The following is a 17,433-nucleotide window of genomic DNA, read 5'->3' as shown; positions in this document are numbered from 1 at the left end:
AGACAAAGTCAGTTTCCATATGTATGTGGATGACACCTATATTCACTGCATTTTGTGCTCATCTGAAATCCTGTCTTGCATTATCTGTAGCTTCCTTTGGTAAAACAATGTGAAAATCAATGTTTTCAATCTTGACAATCAATCTTTTTCCTCCTCAGCCATAGCCACAAATAGAAATAAATTATAGCAACCTTGCCATTTTTTGCTTTTGATCCCATATGCTTATCACCAAAAAGACAGTTTACTTCAAACTATGGTAGACTATCTGCTGCTGAAATATTTATGCAACTTTGATATTGCTAGGCTTGATTACTTCCATACTTAAATGTCATCTCATTCTCTGCTGCCCATATCCTACCTCACATTAAGCCTTGCTCACCTATTATCCTAATGCTCCCTGACCTACAATGGCTCCTGTTCCCCAATGCCTCAAAAAGATATCATCCTCATATTTGAATTGCAGCATGGCGATCTTTGTAACCTCCTCCAGTGCTACAACCACCTCACCCCAATCTTTTGTTCCCCTTACTGTGATCTTGTGCATCCCACCACTTTCTTCGCCACAGCATAGGCTGCCATGCCTTCAGCCACCAAGGGCCCCATGCTCTGAAATTTCTCTCTAAACCCCTTCATCTATCCCTTTCCTTACCTCCTTTCAGAGCATCCTTAAGCTCCCATTTATGATCAAGCTTTTAGCCACCCTTCTTAATTTCTGCTCGTTGGTTCAATGTCCAATTTAAGCACATTGGGATTTTTTTAAAACATTGACAATGCTACAATCTATATAAATTTTATTTCAAAATTAGTATTTCTCACATTACTAACATAAATCCTAATTTACAATCAAAACACAAATCACCAAGAAAGCAATTTTTCCATTGTTAATCCATCTAGTAGTCCTGAAGCTACTCCCTTACAATACCATGTTACAATTTAATGAATTTTTCTCCATTAATTTGAAGATCATGCATTACCTAAACTTTACCATACAATATTAATCTTAATGATAATAAATAATACTTCACAAAGGAATTCAGTGTTGGGGACCAACAGTGATTCAGGAGTTACATCTGTCAGTGATCACTATATTTAACCAATGCACTTAGTAAAAATAAAATGCAACGCTATCAAGCTTGCATTAAAGAAGCACAAATAAAAATAGTATTTTCTTACTTGGTCTCTCTATTGATTGAGGAATTATACCCCGTTTGTCTTTGATAGGCAATAGGTGGATGAGTTCCTTCTCAGGTTCATTCTGTAAATACCTTGGCACCTTCTCATACTGTTCCACTGTATTTTCATTCTTCCGTTTTTTGACATGGATTGGTTCACTGCAATAAAACAAATAATTACATCAATCAGGGCCAATATTTAGAGTAAAAGAGAGAACAGCATTTGTGGAGAAAATACAAAATATTTGCACTTACAATAAAAAGACAAACATTCTAAATATATTAAGTTAAAGGAATTCCATAGACAGTGCTTGGTATTAATTACAGTGCTTTATATTTACAAAAACTAAACTTATTTAATTATTGAATATAAAATAACCTCAAAGAAGGGTTAACTATTGCTATGGGGGAAGGTTGAAACTAATTTGGTAGGGGGTTGGGCAACTGGATGAAATGTGGGAGAAGAGAAACAAGGTGCAAAGGAAAGACGAATAGCATTAAAGGATTGTTCAAAAATAGGAGGGTTCAGAGAAGGGCAAATGTGAAGCAATCCAAGATGGATTTGCAGTACAGTTATGTGAATACATGGATGTGGCGAATTAGATTGATAAGCTGCAGACAAAAGTAGCCACATGGGACCACGACATAAGACCTGGCTCAAAGAAGGAGAGGATTGGGAACTTAATATTCCTGGCTGCAAGGCAGGGAAGGAAAAAAAATGAAGGGGTCAAGGCGGTATTGATCATAGAAAATATTGTAGCACAGGAGAGAGGTAGTTGGGTGGCCAAAGGCAGAATGTATTTAATTAGAACTAGGGAATAATAGAGAAATTGTTACACTACTGGGTATATAAGTCACCTATTAACAGAAAGGCAAAAGGGGAGTGGATTTGCAGGGCAGAAATATGCAAGATCTATACAGTAACTATAATGGGAAAGTTCAATTGCTCCAGTTGGGATCACAACAGTGTTAAGGGCAACAAAGGGGAGAAATTCCTGCAACGTATACAAGAGAACTTTCTTGATCAGTGTATTTTCAGACTAATAAAGAAGGGAGTGATGCTAGATTTAGTTCTGGGGGCTGAAGTGGGGCAACTGCAGCATATTTCAGTAAGGGTGCATTTGGGGAACAATGATCATATCTCCAAGCTTAGAACAGTTATGAAAAAGGGCAAGGTGTAATCAAACATAAAATTACTTAACTGAAGGAAGGCTAACTTCAGTGGGTTGAAAAAGGGATTGGCCTAGTTAGTCCGGAATCAGAGAACAAGTACTGGAGAAACTTAAGGGACTAAAAGCTGACAAATCGCCAAGACCTGATGGCCTATATCCTAGGGTTTTGAAAGAGATAGCTGCAGAAACAGTGGATGCCCTGGTTATGATTTTCCAAAATCCTAGATTCTAGACAGTCCCAGCAGATTGGAAGTTAGCAAATGCATCATTGCTATCCAAGTAAGAAGGGAGAGAGAAAATAGGGAACAACAGGATGGTTAGCCAGACATCAATTGTTGGAAACATGCTAGAATCTATTAATAAGAAAGTCTTAACAAAGCACTCAGACAATTATAGTATGATCAGACAGCGTCAACATGGTTTTATGAAAGGGAAATCCTGTTTGACAAATTTATTAGTTCCTTTGAGGATGTAACTAGTACAGTAGATAAAGGGGAACCAGTAGATGTCATGTACTTGGATTTCCAGAAGGCATCCGAGAAGGTTCTGCACAGATTAATGAGAGGATTGGCTAACAGATAGGAAGCAAAAGAGTAGGGATAAACAGGGTACTTTCAACTTGGCAGGCTGTGATTAGTGAGGTACTGCAAGGATCAGCACTGATGCCTCAGCTACTTTAATGACCTAGACCAAGATATTGAGAGTAATGCAACTAGGTTTTCTGATGATACAAAGCTAGGAGGGATTGCAAGCTGTGAGGAAGAAACAAGGAAGAAACAAAGAGGCTGCAAAGAGATATGAAAAGGTTAGGTGAATGGATCAAGTATAATGTGGGCAAAGCATAAGGTTATTCACTTTGGTAGTAAGAATAGAAAAGCAGGATATTTTTGAAAAGGCGTGAAACTTGTAAAAGTTGAAGTTCAGATGGACTTGGGTATACTCTTGCAAAGAAGCCAAAAAGTTAGCATGCAGGTAGTGCAAGCAATTAGGAAGGCAGATGGCATGTTAGCCTTTATTGCAAAGGGATTGGAATACAAGAATAAAGAAGTCTTGCTACAATTGTGCAGGGTTTGGTAAGACTATACCTGCAGGACAGTGCCCAGTTTTGGTCTCCAGATTTAAGGGATGATATACTTGCATTGGAGGCAGTACAGGTCAGGTTCACTAGATTTGTTCCTGGGATGACAGGCTTGCCCTATGATTCGTGGCTGAGTAACTTGGATCTATATCTTTGGAGTTTAGAAGAATGAGAGGTGATTTTATTGAAACATAAAAGATTCTGAGGAGGCTTGACAGGATAGACACTGTGAGGTTGTTTCCCCATGGTTAGACCATGGAGGCACAGTCTCAGAATAAGGGAACAATCATTTAGAACTCAGATGAGGGGAAACGTCTTCACTCAAAGGATTGTGAATCTTTGAACTTCTCTACCCCAGAAGGCTGAGTATATTTAAGACTGAGACAGTTACATTTTTGGTCTCTCAGGGAATCAAGGGTTATGAGCGGACTGGAAAGTGAAATTCAAGCTGAAGTTCAGCCATGATTGTCATGAATTGAGGGCAGACTCAAAGGTCTACTGTTGCTCTGATTTATGTTCTTATAGGAAGTGCAGGAACAGAAACACCTGGGGGCCTATGTACACAAATCTTTAAAGGTGGCAGGAAAAGTTGAGTTGTCTGTTAATAAAAAAAAGCATATGGGATCATTGGCTTTATTAAGAGAGGAATAAAATACAAAAGCAAGGAAGTTATTCTAAATCTTCATGAAATACTGGTTAATCCTTAGCTGGAGTAGTGTGTTCAATGTTGGACACCATACTTTAATAAGAATGTCAAGGCCTTGTAGAGGGTGCAGAAGAGATTTAATAGAATACCAGGGATGAGAGGACTTCAGTTATGTGAAGGGAGTAGAGAAGCTAGGTTGTTCTCCTTAGAGCAGAGAAGTAAAGAGAACATTTAAGAACATAAGAAATAGGAGCAGAAGGCCATTCAGCCCTTCAAACCCACTCCGCCATTCAATGATTTCATGGCTGATCTTCTACTTTCTACCATTTTCCTGCACTATCTCTCTGCCCCTTGATGTTTTTAATATGTAGACTGAGCCTCCACAGCCCTCTGGGGCAGGGAATTCCAAAGGTTCACCATCCTTTGAGTGAAGTCCAAAATGGCCTGCCCCTTATTTAAGACTGTGTCCCCTGGTTCTAGACCCCTCTGCCAGGGGAAACATCCTTCCTGCATCAACCCTGTCGAGCCATATAAGAATTTTGTATGTTTGAATGAGATCACCTCTCATTCTTCTAAACTCCAGAGAATAAAGGCCCAGTCTAATTTAATCTTTCCTCATAGGGCAATCCCTCCATCTCAGGAATTAATTTAGTCAACCTTCCTTACAAACCCTCTATGGCAAGTATATCTTTCTTGAGGTAAGGAGACCAAAACTGCACACAATACTCCAGGTGAGGTCTCACGAAGGTTCTATATAATTGCAATAATGCATCTTTACTCCTATGCTCAAATCCTCTTGTAATAAAGGCCAGCATACCATTTGCCTTCTTAATTGCTCGCTGTACCTGCATGTTAGCTTCCAGTGACTCATGAACAAGGATACACAAGTCCCTTTTAAGTTCCCAGCATCTCACCATTTAAGAAATACTCTGCATTTCTGTTTTTCCTAACAAAGTGGATAACCTCACATTTCTACACATTGAATTCCATCTGCCAAATTTTTGCCCACTCACTTAGCCTCTCCAAATCCCCTTGAAGCAATTTTGCATCCTCCTCACAGCTCACACTTCTACCTAGTTTTGCGTCATCTGCAAACGTGAAAATCTAAACATGCCACATCCGCCTGTTCCCCCTTAACTATTTGGCTTGTCACATCCTCAAAATACTCCAACAGGTTTGTTAAACACGGTTTTCCTTTCATAGGTCTATGTTGACTCTGTCCAATCCGACCATTATTTTTTAAACTGTCCTGTTATCACATCCTTTATTATAGATTCTAGCATTTTCTCTACTACTGTTTGTACTACAGGTCTGTAGTTCCCCGTTTTCCCTCCTTTCCTAAATAGTGGGGTTACATTTGCCACCTTCCAATCTACAGGAACCATTCCAGAGTCTATAGAATTTTGAAGACGACCACCAATACATCTACTATCTCTACAGCCATCTCTTTCAACACTCGGGTGTAGATCATCAGGTCCAGGGGATTTATCGATTTTAAGTCCCATTAATTTCTCTAGTACTCTTTTTCACTAATATTAATATTCTGCAGTTCCCTTGTTTACACTAATCCCTTGATTCTCCATCTTTTCTGGCAGGTTTTTAATATTTTCCTCCGTGAAGAGACACAAAGTATTTGTTTAGTCTCTCTGCCATTTCCTTATTCTCCATTATAAACTCTCCTGACTCCACTTGTAATGGACCCAGATTTGTTTTTGCTAATCTTAGAGGTGTTCAAACTGACTGAAAGGATGATAGATAGAGGTTCAATTGTAACATTCAAAAAAGAGAATTGGATAAATACTTCAAGGGAAAAAAAATACAGGGCTATGGGGAAGAGTTGGGGATTGGGACTAATTGGATAGCTCTACTAAAGAGACGTAATGGGTTGAATGGCCTCCTTCAATGCTGTATCATTCTCCAATCCTAACTTGCTAGTCATAAATGTTTGCAAAGATGTAGGAAATTTGAAAGTGCTTTCCATATTATCTGAGAAAAAGAGGAAAGTCAATTGAGCACTTGATCCTTTCCAGTGTTGCTCAAGTAGACATCATGTCAGATGTACACAAAGAACAATTTGTGGAAATGCACAAAGACTGAAATATTCCAATCTCCTGATTAAGGATCACACATTGAGTTCGGAAATAGTAGAAAAAAATACAATAGTGCCTTTAAAAATGATGGACTAGCAGCTTATTTGCACCCAAAAATCTGCCAGTGTTTATGTTCAATTTACTTTAGTAATAATTTCATGATACAATAATAGCTCATACAATTGTCTTTGAAATATGGTGAATCAGTACAATAAATTGTGAAAAATGAAACTATAAAAATCTTACCTTGAATGAAGATCCCTGGTGAGAAACAATGCCCTCTGACCCATGCTTTGCATATATTCTAAGTCATCATCCTCTAGCATATCTAAAGGAAGAACATCCTCTTCCATTTCCTCTTCTTCTTCTTCATCTATTTATGTATATGGACAACACAACTGGTTAATAATTTGCAGTGATGCAAGATAATTTTTGCAGGAACTATGTGTACAAGACAATGTCACGAATCTTGAAGTAATAACAGTGATGCTAACGGCACTCACCGTTATCATGGACGAAATCAGACAGCAAGTTCCAGAGTCTGCACACATGCAGTTAAATGCAGAAATCTGGATGTTGCTGTCCAATCTATCCTGCTCTTCCACAAGCTTTGCTTCTCTAGTGGCCTGTTGATAGCTTAGATTTCAATGCCAAATCTAAGCTGCTGAACTTACCCGCTAGTTACCCACTAAACATGCTTAAATGTTAGGGCCGGTAATTCAAATATTAAATGATTTTTTAAAGCACGATTGAATATAGGAACATAAGAAACAGGAGCAGGAGTAGGCCATTCAGCTCTTCAAGCCTGCCCCGCCATTCACTAAGATCATGGCTGATCTGCCCCAGGCCTCAACTCCTCTTTCGTGCCAGTTCCTCATAGCCCTCAGCTCACCGATATTTCAAAAATCTATCTCCTCTTTAAATACTTTCAGCGATCTAGCCTCCAGAACTCTAGAGGTAAAGAATTCCAGACATTTACTACCCTCAGAGAAGAAATTCCTTCACATCTCAGTTTTAAATGAGTGTCCCCTTATTCTGTAACTATGTCCCCTAGTTCGAGATTCTCCACTAGTGGAAACATCATCTCAACATCTACCCTGTCAAGCCCCCTTAGAATCTTGTATGTTTCAATAAGATCACCCCTCATTCTTCTAAAATCTAATGAATAAAGACCTAACCTGTTTAGCTGTTCACGATAAGCGAGCCCCTTCATCCCAGGAATCAGCCTAGTGAATCTCTTTTGAACTGCCTCCAATGCCAGTATATCCTTTCTTAAATACAGGGACCAAAACTGTACACAGTACACCAGGTATGTCCTCACCAACACCCTGTACAGTTGTAACAAGACTTCCCTATTTTTAAACTCCAATCCCCTGGAAATACAGGCCAAAGTTCCATTTGCCGCCTTAATTACTTGCTGCGCCAGTATGCTAACTTTTGTGTTTCATGCACAAGAACACCCAGATTCCTCTGTGCTGCACTTTTTTGGAGTCTCTCTCCATTTAAATAAGTCTGCCTTTTGATTTTTCATACCAAGGTGCATAACCTCGCACTTTCCTACATTAAACTTCATCTTCCAAGTTTTTGCCCACTCACTCAACCTGTCTATATCCCCTTGCAGGTTCTTTAGGTCCTCATCACAACATGCCCTCCCACCTATTTTTGTATCATCAGCAAATTTGGATACATTACACTCTGCCCCCTCCTCCAAGTCAATACAGATAGTAAATAATTGAGGCCCTAAGACTGACCCTTGTGGCACTCCACTAGTTATGTCTTTCCAACTTGAAAGAGACCCATTAATCCTGACTCTCTGTCTTCTGTGTGTTAACCAATCCATGCTAATACGTTACCCCCAATACTGTGAGCTCTTATCTGGTGCAATAGCCTTTTATGTGGCACCTTGTCGATTGTCTTCTGGAAATCCAAATATACTACATCTACTGGTTCCTCTTTTCAACTCTGCTTGTTATATTCTCAAAGAACTCTAGCAAATTTGTCAAACATGATTTCCCTTTCACAAAACCATGTTTGATTGCGTTAAACTTTTCTAAATGCCCTATTTCTTACTTAATAATGGACTCTAGCATTCTCCCAATGACAGATGTTAGGCTGACTGGCCTATAGTTTCCTGGTTTTGGTCTCCCTCCCTTCTTGAACAGGTGTGTCACATTAGAGGTTTTCCAATCTGCTGGGACCCTCCTGGAATCCAGTGAGTTCTGGAATATTTCCACCAATGCCTCTGCTATCTCTGCAGCCACTTCCTTTAAAACCCTTGGATGCAGGCCATCAAGTCCTGGTGACTTGTCTGACTTTAGTCCCATTAGTTTGTCAAATACTTTGTCCCTCATGGCAGAGACTGTTATAAAATCTTTCCTCCCATTAGCTCCTTGCTTATCTGATATCTTTGGAATGTTTATAGGGTCCTCCACCGTGAAGACTGATGCAAAATATTGGTTCAAACTATCTGCCATTTCCCTGTTCCCTGTTATCAATTCTCCAGTCGCATCCTCCAAGGATCCCACACTCACTTTAGCTACTCTCTTTTTATGTACCCATAGAAACTCTGTTTGTTTTTATATCTTTTGCCAATATACTTTCATAATCAATTTTCTCCCTCTTTATTAGCTTCTTAGTCATCTGCTGCTAGTTCCTAAAAAATTCCCAATATTCTGGCCAAGCACTAGTTTTCGCCACTTTGTATGTCTTAGTTTTTGATTGGATACTCCCCTTGGCCACCTTTGTTAACCATGGGTGGTTCATCCTTCTCATCGAGTCCATTTTTTTTGACCGGGATAAATTTTTGCTGAGCGTTATGAAATATCTGCTTAAATGTCTGCTACTGCTCATCCACTGACCTTCCCTTTAGCCTATTTTCCCAGCCTGCTTTAGACAACTCTTTCTTCATACCTCTGTAAATGCCCTTATTTAAGTTGAAGACACTGGTTTGAGACCAGAGTTGCTTGCCCTCAAACTGAATTTCAAATTCTACCATGATTAGTCTCAGTAACTTGCAAACAGCCTCTCTGGCAATGAAAATTTTATTATTTTTAACAAATGTCTGGTCTCACTCCTTCAGAATTATTGATGGATATTCTAAAAAAATTAGGTTAACTTCTTTTCATTTCTGTCGCTTTTGTCTCTCTCGTAACCCCATCTTTTTTTCCCATTTGCCTTCTGTACATTATTTTACAACAAATTAAATATTTCAACTTTTACTTTCTGATTTAGACTCTGTTTCAGTATGAATTCTACAATCCTACTCAACAGTCATGCTGTTGCATGCTTTGTTCATACATGCCACAAATCCGCTGTAGAGGGCACATACTGGGTCAAATGTTCAACGATAAGCTGCCACTTAAAAGGCCGATAAAAGTCTATGGGGCATCTGTAAGTGTACTGAACAGTAAGTGTAGCTCCATCACTGCTAGCTGCAGCGAACTCAGGCCACTGAATAACTCTAACATTATTCTTTGCTATGTCTAGGAACCAAAATCATCATTTGAAGTCTCTTCACTGAACTCAGTTAAATTATTTTAGCTTTCATAGAACTAGAAAACTGTTATACAATGCCAATTTGCAGTATTTAAAAAACAAACACCCACTAACTATTTCTCATACAAATGATTGTATCGTTTCATTTATACTAAATTGTTCTTCTATCAGGGTGACAAGATGACACCCTTAGACGATGAGCTATACCAGTGCACCAGAGTGAACAAGCGAGAATCCCACAATACCATGATCATTGATGGCCACAGCAAGCACGGCTTCACTATTAATGGGAACCGAGTATTTGCACTTTTACTTTGTGATAAAGAAGAAATGAGAACAGAGCTGTCACTACAGCAAGTACAATACTATTGCGCCTACTAACTAAATAGCTAAAGCATGGACTGATTGAATTGAATCCTCAAGTGAGTGAAATTAACAATTTTAAATGTACCTATTTGATTGACATGATCAAAGATAAGGGTCATTCTATATGCTTTTTTACACGAATACATGGATGGAATCATGAATATAATTGCCAATCCAGTAGTAAACCCTACAATACCATTAATAAAAAATTGAACGTGACTTATTCAGCCACTATAATCCAATGGTCCTGCCTATACTATGTGCTGCATTGAAGTCATAAGTCACCATGGGGCAATGGAACTTGCCTGATCTTTTCCTTTTTGGCTGATCCAATGGTGTTCCCGTTTTGGCCGAAACATCTCGAGCAGCTTGTCGAAGCTGTTTCTGTTCTTTCTTGTATTTCTTTGCCGCACTTTGCTGGTTATATTGCTTATTCTTCAATTTATTTGCAAGCTTCACATTGCTAGTTTTCAGCAGCTTGCGAAAACTTGGAACTCTCTTTGTGTTTTTTCTCTGCAACAGAAGACATTTTTTTTTTGACGCAAACACAGTTTAATTATTCTGTATAATTTGAGAAAGGTTCCTCAGACATTGCTGTGAGTTACACCAGCTCTCCAGAGAGGTAGTGAGGTGGGATCAGTGCAGCTGCTGTGCATCTTTTCTCACTCGTTAGGAAGTTGAAGGTCGCACATTTGGCGTATTCTGTACCTCCACAGCAATCCCCTTGCTCTTCATAAACAGCCTCTGGATTCTCTCACCCATACCCAAAACCAGAATCTCTATTTTGAGTTCCAGTATGTAAAATAGAGCAAGACTGTCCTCACTGGTATCTTTGTAGCTTCCAACATCCCACTGTAGTAATGCCTGTGGAATCACTGCATATGGGCCAAAGCGTCAGTTCCCATTAATAGCGAAGCTGTGCTTGCTGTGACCATCGATGATCATGGTATTGTGGGGTTCTCACTTGTTCAATCTGGTGCGCTGGTACAGCTCATTGTCTAAGGGTGTCATCTTGTAACCCTGATAGGGCTGTCAGGCCCAGGCCTGCCCCGACCTGGCCATGGTTGATTTAAGATTAAAAATTAGACGTACAGACAGATGTCTCGGCAAGTTTATTCACTCAGTAACCTTACAGAACAGGAAGGTTTTTATTTTGTGCAGTGACTTTATTGCAGCCGATGCAATAATAGGGATACTAAAACTACTCTCAATGCCTGAGGTACAAAGGAGAAAGGGAACAGATTTCATGTATCTAATCACTAATCACAGATAGTATTAGAATAGAAACAGTAAGGCATTAGGTGGGTTCAGCATAAGGGGGCAAGTAATAAAGTCTAAATTGGGGTTACTTTGCACGGATGTGAATGGAGCGTGGTAAATAAGATTGGCGAGTTGCAGGTGCAGATAGTCACATGGAAAAATGTTGTAGCGATAACAGAGACCTGGCTCAAAGAGGGCAGGAGTGGGTATTAAATATTGCTGGATTCAAAGTGTTCAAGAAAGATAGGATAGGAAGGAAATGGGAGGGGTGGCAGTATTGATTAGGGAGAGAATGTCCCAGAGGGGCGGAAGCTGTCAAGGACAGAACCAATTTGGCTAAAGATAAGGAGCAAAAAAGCTGCAATTATATTGCTCAATGTGGTCTATAGGTCACCAAATAGTGGGAAAGACGTAGAGGAATATATTTTCAAGAAAATTAGAGATGTGAAGAATTCTGGAGTAGTTATAATGGGGGACTTCAATTATTTGAATACAGACTAAGATAGTGATAAAGGGCAAAGACGGGCAAGAGTTCTGAGAGTGTGCGCAGGAGAATTTTCTACTGCAGTGTGTTTCCAGTCCACCGAGAAAGGAGGTATTGAGAGACCTGGTTCTTCGGATTGAGGTGGGCAAAGCAGATCAAATGTCAGAAGAGAAACATTTAGGGAACGGCGATCATAATATCATGAGCTTTAGGTTGGCTTTGGAAAAGGACAAGGAACAATCCAGAGTAAGAATAATTAACTGAAGGGAAATTGAGGTGAGAATGGATCTGACCCAGATAAACTGGAATTAAAGGTTGGAAGGAAAAACTGTAAGTGAACAATGGGCTGCCATCAAACAGGAGATATTTTGGCACAATCAAGGTATAGTTCCAGAAAGGGGAAAAGGGCAAACAAATTCAGAGCTCCCTAGGTGACAAAAGGGATAGAAATTAAGATGAAGAAAAACAACAATGCTTATGACAGATGTCAGGTGGATAATACAACAGAGAACCAGGCTTAATATAAAAGGTTCAGAAGGGAATTGAAAAAGCAAATGAGAGAAGCAATAAGAGAGTATGAGAAGAGACTGGCAGCTAATATAAAAGGAAATTCAAAAGTCTTCTACAGGCACATAAATAGTAAAAAGGAGGTTAAAAAGAGTAGGGCTGATTCGGGACCAAAAATGGGACTTGCGTCTGGAGGCAAGGGGCATGTCTGAGATAGTAAATGAATACTTTGCATCCATCAAGGAAGATGCTGCTACCCGGGTCATGGTAAAGAGGAGGAAGGAGGAAGTTCTGACATTTGTAAACCCTGGTCTGCAGTTGGGGGGGGGGGGGGGTGGAGGTGGAGGAGGCGAGTCAGGCTGGGCCTGAGGAGGGGAACCAGATCAGGATCAGGTTGGGTCAGGCCTTGGGGGAGGGAGGAGGTGGAAGAGGGTTGTGGGGTGGGGGTTTGTGGGAGGGGGGGTCAGAGGCCTGTGCAATCTTTATTGTTACGGACATGAGGGGGTTTAATTTAAACAGCCCTGATTTCTCTTCTCATCTGTAAACAGAAAGGTGTTTTAAATTTTTGATTTCCCCCTTTGCAAATAGTGACCTGTTTCCCAACAACTCAGTTTTGGTATGATCCAATTTCTGTTAATAACCCCACAGCAAGCTCGAGATAGGGTAAACGGAAAGGGTTAGTTTCTTTTACACACACTCAAAACGCTTGGGGATGGGGTACCCCAGCACATCTGAAGTACCCCCACATACACTTCCCCGGAGCTTGGAAGTTACAACCCAAAGTTGATAAGGCACGAGTGGACGAGGTGCATCCAAGGATACTGAAGGAGGTGAGACTGAAAGCTGTGGTGGCACTAGCCATAATTTTCCTCTTTCTTTAGACTCAGGGGTGGTGCCTGAGGACTGGAGAATTGTAAATGTTATAATCTTGTTCAAAAAAGGGTGTAAAGATAAGTTGAGTAACTACAGGCCAGCAGGTTTAACCTTATGTTTCTAGAAAAAATAAATGCAGGTTAATTAAGGAAAGCTATCACACAATTTAAGGGCAAATTGTGTTTAACTAACTTGAAGTTTTTTTGAAGAGGTGACAGAGAGGGCTGATGAGGGCAATGCTGTTAAGTGGTGTACATGGACGTCCAAAAGGCATTTGGTAAAGTGCCGAACAACAGACCTGTGTGCAAGTTACAGCTTATGGAATATAAGGGACAGTAGCAACGTCAATATGAAATTGGCTGAGTGACATGAAACAAAGCATATTGGTTAAGTTATTTTTCAGACTTGAAGGTTTATAGTGGAGTTCCACAGTTGGTGTTAGGATTACTGCTCTTCCTGATATATTAATGATCTTGACCCTGGTGTATAGGGCAGAGTTTCAAAAACTGAAGACGACACAAAACTTGGAAGTATTGTGAACTGTGAGGAGGATAGTGTAGAACTTCAAAACAACATAGACAGGTTGATGGAACGAGCAGACAAGTGGCAAAACAAATTTAATGCACTGAAGTGTGAAGTAATTTCTTTTCGTAGAAAGAACAGAGACAATATAAGATGAAGGATGCAATTCTAAAAGGGGTGCAGGAGCAGAGGGACCTGGGTGTATATGTGCACAAGTCATTAAACATAGCAGGACAGGGTGACAGAGCAGTTACTAAAGCATACAGATCCTGGGCTTTATCAATAGGGGCATACAGTACAAAAGGAAGAAAATTATGTTAAAGCTGTATATAACACAGGTCTGGGCATCGCACTTTAGGAAGGCTGTGATGATATTAGAGAGGTTACAGAAAAGGCTCACAAGAATGGTTCCAGGGATGAGGAACTTCAGTCTATGTAATAGATTGAAGAAGTTGGGATTGTCTTTCTGAGAGGAGAGAAGGTTAAGAGGAAATTTGATAGAGGTATTCAGAACCACGAGGGGTCTGGACAGAGTATATAGGGAGAAAAGTTCACAAAATTGGCGGAAAGATCAAGAACAGATTTCAGGTAAGTGGCAAAAATGCCAACATGAAGAAAACTTTTTCATGTGCAAGTGATTAGGATCTGGAATGCACTGTCTGACAGTGTGTTGGAGACAGATTCAATCAAGGCATAAAGGGGATTGAATTATCTGAAAAGGAAAAACGTACAGGCACTAGGTGAATGCTCTTTCAAATAGTCAGCACAGACATGATGGACTGTAACCATTCTACATGATTCTATGAATCCACTGACATCACCATGGCGAGAATTTTGGTTGCTTTGAAGGGGGGTTGGGGGGGCGGGGGGAGAGATTCCCTCCCAGATTCAGCTGCAGCAAGGCCCAGCAGCACGATGTAGGGGGGCAGAAAACAGCAGGCAGCTGTGGCCATGGCTCACTATCACTGCACCCCAAAAACTGCATAAAGCAACTGCTTAAAAATATAATTATGATCACATAAATCACTAACAAGTGATATTTAAAGTTAGATAACATGTGCTAAAAAGTTATAGATTTTGCTTTTTAACTGGATTAAACTTTTAAAAAGCTTCAGGTTAAAATAAATTAATTTTAACTTATAAAAGGTGCTTCCTGGCGCAAGCCTCCTCATTAAGTATTTGCCAGTTGAGAGGAGGCTCTTTTCCTCTGGAAATATATTTCTAAAAATGTTGAAGTATAATTAGTTTGTAATAAGTGAGCAATTAGCCAGGTTCTCTATTTGCTGTTTAAAGGAGTGAACCCTCAGGATTGTTGGCTGGTACACGGTAACTTTCAGATTTAATATGGGACGGACCCGGTGATGTGTCCCCGGGGTCCCTCGCAGCAGCAACACGTTATCCTGCCTGTCATTCCCGGGACTCACTGCAGACCCGGCCCCCGGCCCCCTCCGCTCCCCCCGGACCCCTCCGCTCCCTTACCGGCCCCCTCCGCTCCCTTACCGGCCCCCTCCGCTCCCTTACCGGCCCCCGGCCCCCTCCGCTCCCTTACCGGCCCCCGACCCCCTCCGCTCCCTTACCGGCCCCCTCCGCTCCCTTACCGGCCCCCGGCCCCCTCCGCTCCCCTACCGGCCCCCGACCCCCTCCGCTCCCTTACCGGCCCCCTCCGCTCCCTTACCGGCCCCCGGCCCCCTCCGCTCCCTTACCGGCCCCATGATCCACCGACTCTCCTCGCTCGGCCGGCTTCCCAAATTTCAACCGCCAGCGGTCCGGCGCAGAGGCCTCTCGATTCCTGTCGCCCGCTCTCTGGAAGTTTCTCTTTAGACAAACGGTTTGGAATCACCATCCACACGTGCCGCCTGCTCCACGGAGGTGCCAACAATGACAAGGGCCGCCAAGAGCGGCGCCACGCCGAACGTTCCCCCCCCCTCCGCCGGAGGACCAGAGCTGCTCCTTGGAGGACCGATACTCTTGGCATTTCTCTGCAACATGTCGGAGCGGTAGGAATTGCTTTAAAGCAATTGAAAAAAGGGGCCAGTGTTCGGAGACAAAACAGGCGTTTTTTTTGTGGAGCATCTGAAGACAAAAGACCGAGGTTTTAAAACTGCCTAAGAAGTTTGACAGCGGTACTGCCTTCGGCTGCCATGACCATTCAGAAAGCAGATTAGAAAAAAATCAGAAACAAAAATAAAAATACCCGGAAAAACTCAGCAGGTCTGGCAGCATCTGCGGAGAGGAACACAGTTAACGTTTCGAGTCCGTATGACTCTTCAACAGAACTAAGTAAAAATAGGAGAGGTGAAATATAAACTGGTTTAAGGGGGGATGGGACAGGTAGAGCTGGATAGAGGGCCAGTGATAGGTGGAGATAACCAAAAGATGTCACAGACAAAAGGACAAAGAGGTGTTGAAGGTGGTGATATTATCTAAGGAATGTGCTAATTAAGGGTAGAAAGCAGGACAAGCAAGGTACAGATAGCCCTAGTGGGGGTGGGGGTGAAGGAATCGAAAAAGGCTAAAAGGTAGAGATAAAACAATGGATGGAAATACATTTAAAAATAATGGAAATAGGTGGGAAAAGAAAAATCTATATAAATTATTGGAAAAAAAATCAGAGCTAATGTTGGATGAACCTAGAATTTTAGAATGAGATCCAAACTGCTTTTTCTTCTTCAGGGTACATCTGCCTCAGTGGAGTGCTCTGTCACCAGGACATTATCTCTGGGGAAGAAATCACAAAGCAGAATCTACTCTTTGACAATTTGTGCTGCTGTGATATCTCAGTGTCAGATACCCAAGCATTGGTATATTTTTTAGGCATTTCAAAAACTGTTCATCTTTTGCATTTGCAATCAAAAGCCGTCATTTGCATCTGCTTTTACTGGAGGTGTGGGGGCAGGAGCTTTACATGGGGGAATAAAAGGGAGGCTAACAGACAACAAACTTCTAGCGTCCAATCATTTGTATTTAAACATGGACATTGACAAATTGCTGTCAAATACCCTGCTCCTTCACAGCGTGCTTGTGCAGTCCTCCCTTTGCAGATCTCTGATAGACTTGGCATTGAAATGAATACAATGGCATGAACTGCGGTAACTTGATTAATGGCCCACTAGTTTCCCTATAAAGATGACAGAAAAAGTTAGAGCTGGAACATCAGGAATAAGTTAATTTTTCATCATACGTTGAGTAATAATAAAAACCTGAGGTCGAGTGACTGCCCTTGACATCAAGGGAGCATTTGACCAAGTGTGGCATTAAGAAGCCTAGCAAAACTGGAGTCAATGGGAACCAGGGGGAAAATTCTCCACTGGTTGGAGCCATACCTGGTACAAAGAAGATGGTTGTGGTTGTTGGAGGTCAATCATCTCAGTTCCAGGACATCACTGTAGGAGTTCCTCAGGGTAGTGTCCTAGGCCCAAGCATCTTCAGCTGCTTCATCAATGACCTTCCTTCCATCATAAGGTCAGAAGCGGGACATTCGCTGATAATTGCACAATGTTTGGAACCATTCACAACTCCTCAGATACTGAAACAGTCCATGTCCAAATGCAGCAAGATCTGAACAATACCCAGGCTAACAAGTAGCAAGTAACTTTCATGCTACACAAATGCCAGGCAAGACCATCTCCAACAAGAGAGAATCTAACCAACGCCCCTTGACATTCAATGCCATTACCATCACTGAATCCCCCACTATCAAAGTCCTGGGAGTTACCATTGACCAGAAACTGAACTGGACTAACCATATAAATACTGTGGCTACAAGAA

The 17,433-nt window shown here is 41.2% G+C and overlaps 1 protein-coding gene across 3 annotated transcripts in view; it reads right to left on the bottom strand.

The window, feature by feature from the left end:
• Positions 1 to 15,656, bottom strand: part of noc3l (NOC3-like DNA replication regulator) — a 62,276-nt gene extending 46,620 nt beyond the window's left edge. For 2 of the 3 annotated variants that reach the window (XM_078566003.1, XM_078566004.1), the window contains exons 1-4: positions 15,369 to 15,656; positions 10,325 to 10,532; positions 6,405 to 6,531; positions 1,174 to 1,331 (exon numbers count right to left, since the gene is read on the bottom strand). In XM_078566003.1, coding sequence (XP_078422129.1) covers positions 1,174 to 1,331; positions 6,405 to 6,531; positions 10,325 to 10,532; positions 15,369 to 15,377 — 502 coding nt within the window. In that variant the 5' untranslated portion in view covers positions 15,378 to 15,656. The remainder of the gene's footprint in view (positions 1 to 1,173; positions 1,332 to 6,404; positions 6,532 to 10,324; positions 10,533 to 15,368) is intronic. The other variant, XM_078566005.1, reaches the window with a different exon arrangement.
• Positions 15,657 to 17,433: the final 1,777 nt, after the last annotated feature.

Source organism: Cetorhinus maximus, chromosome 20, assembly GCF_964194155.1.
Source record: "Cetorhinus maximus chromosome 20, sCetMax3.hap1.1, whole genome shotgun sequence".
NCBI classification, from domain to species: Eukaryota; Metazoa; Chordata; class Chondrichthyes; order Lamniformes; family Cetorhinidae; genus Cetorhinus; species Cetorhinus maximus.
The sequence above is the reverse complement of the archived record's forward strand: the minus strand, read 5'-3'. Positions and strand labels throughout refer to the sequence as shown.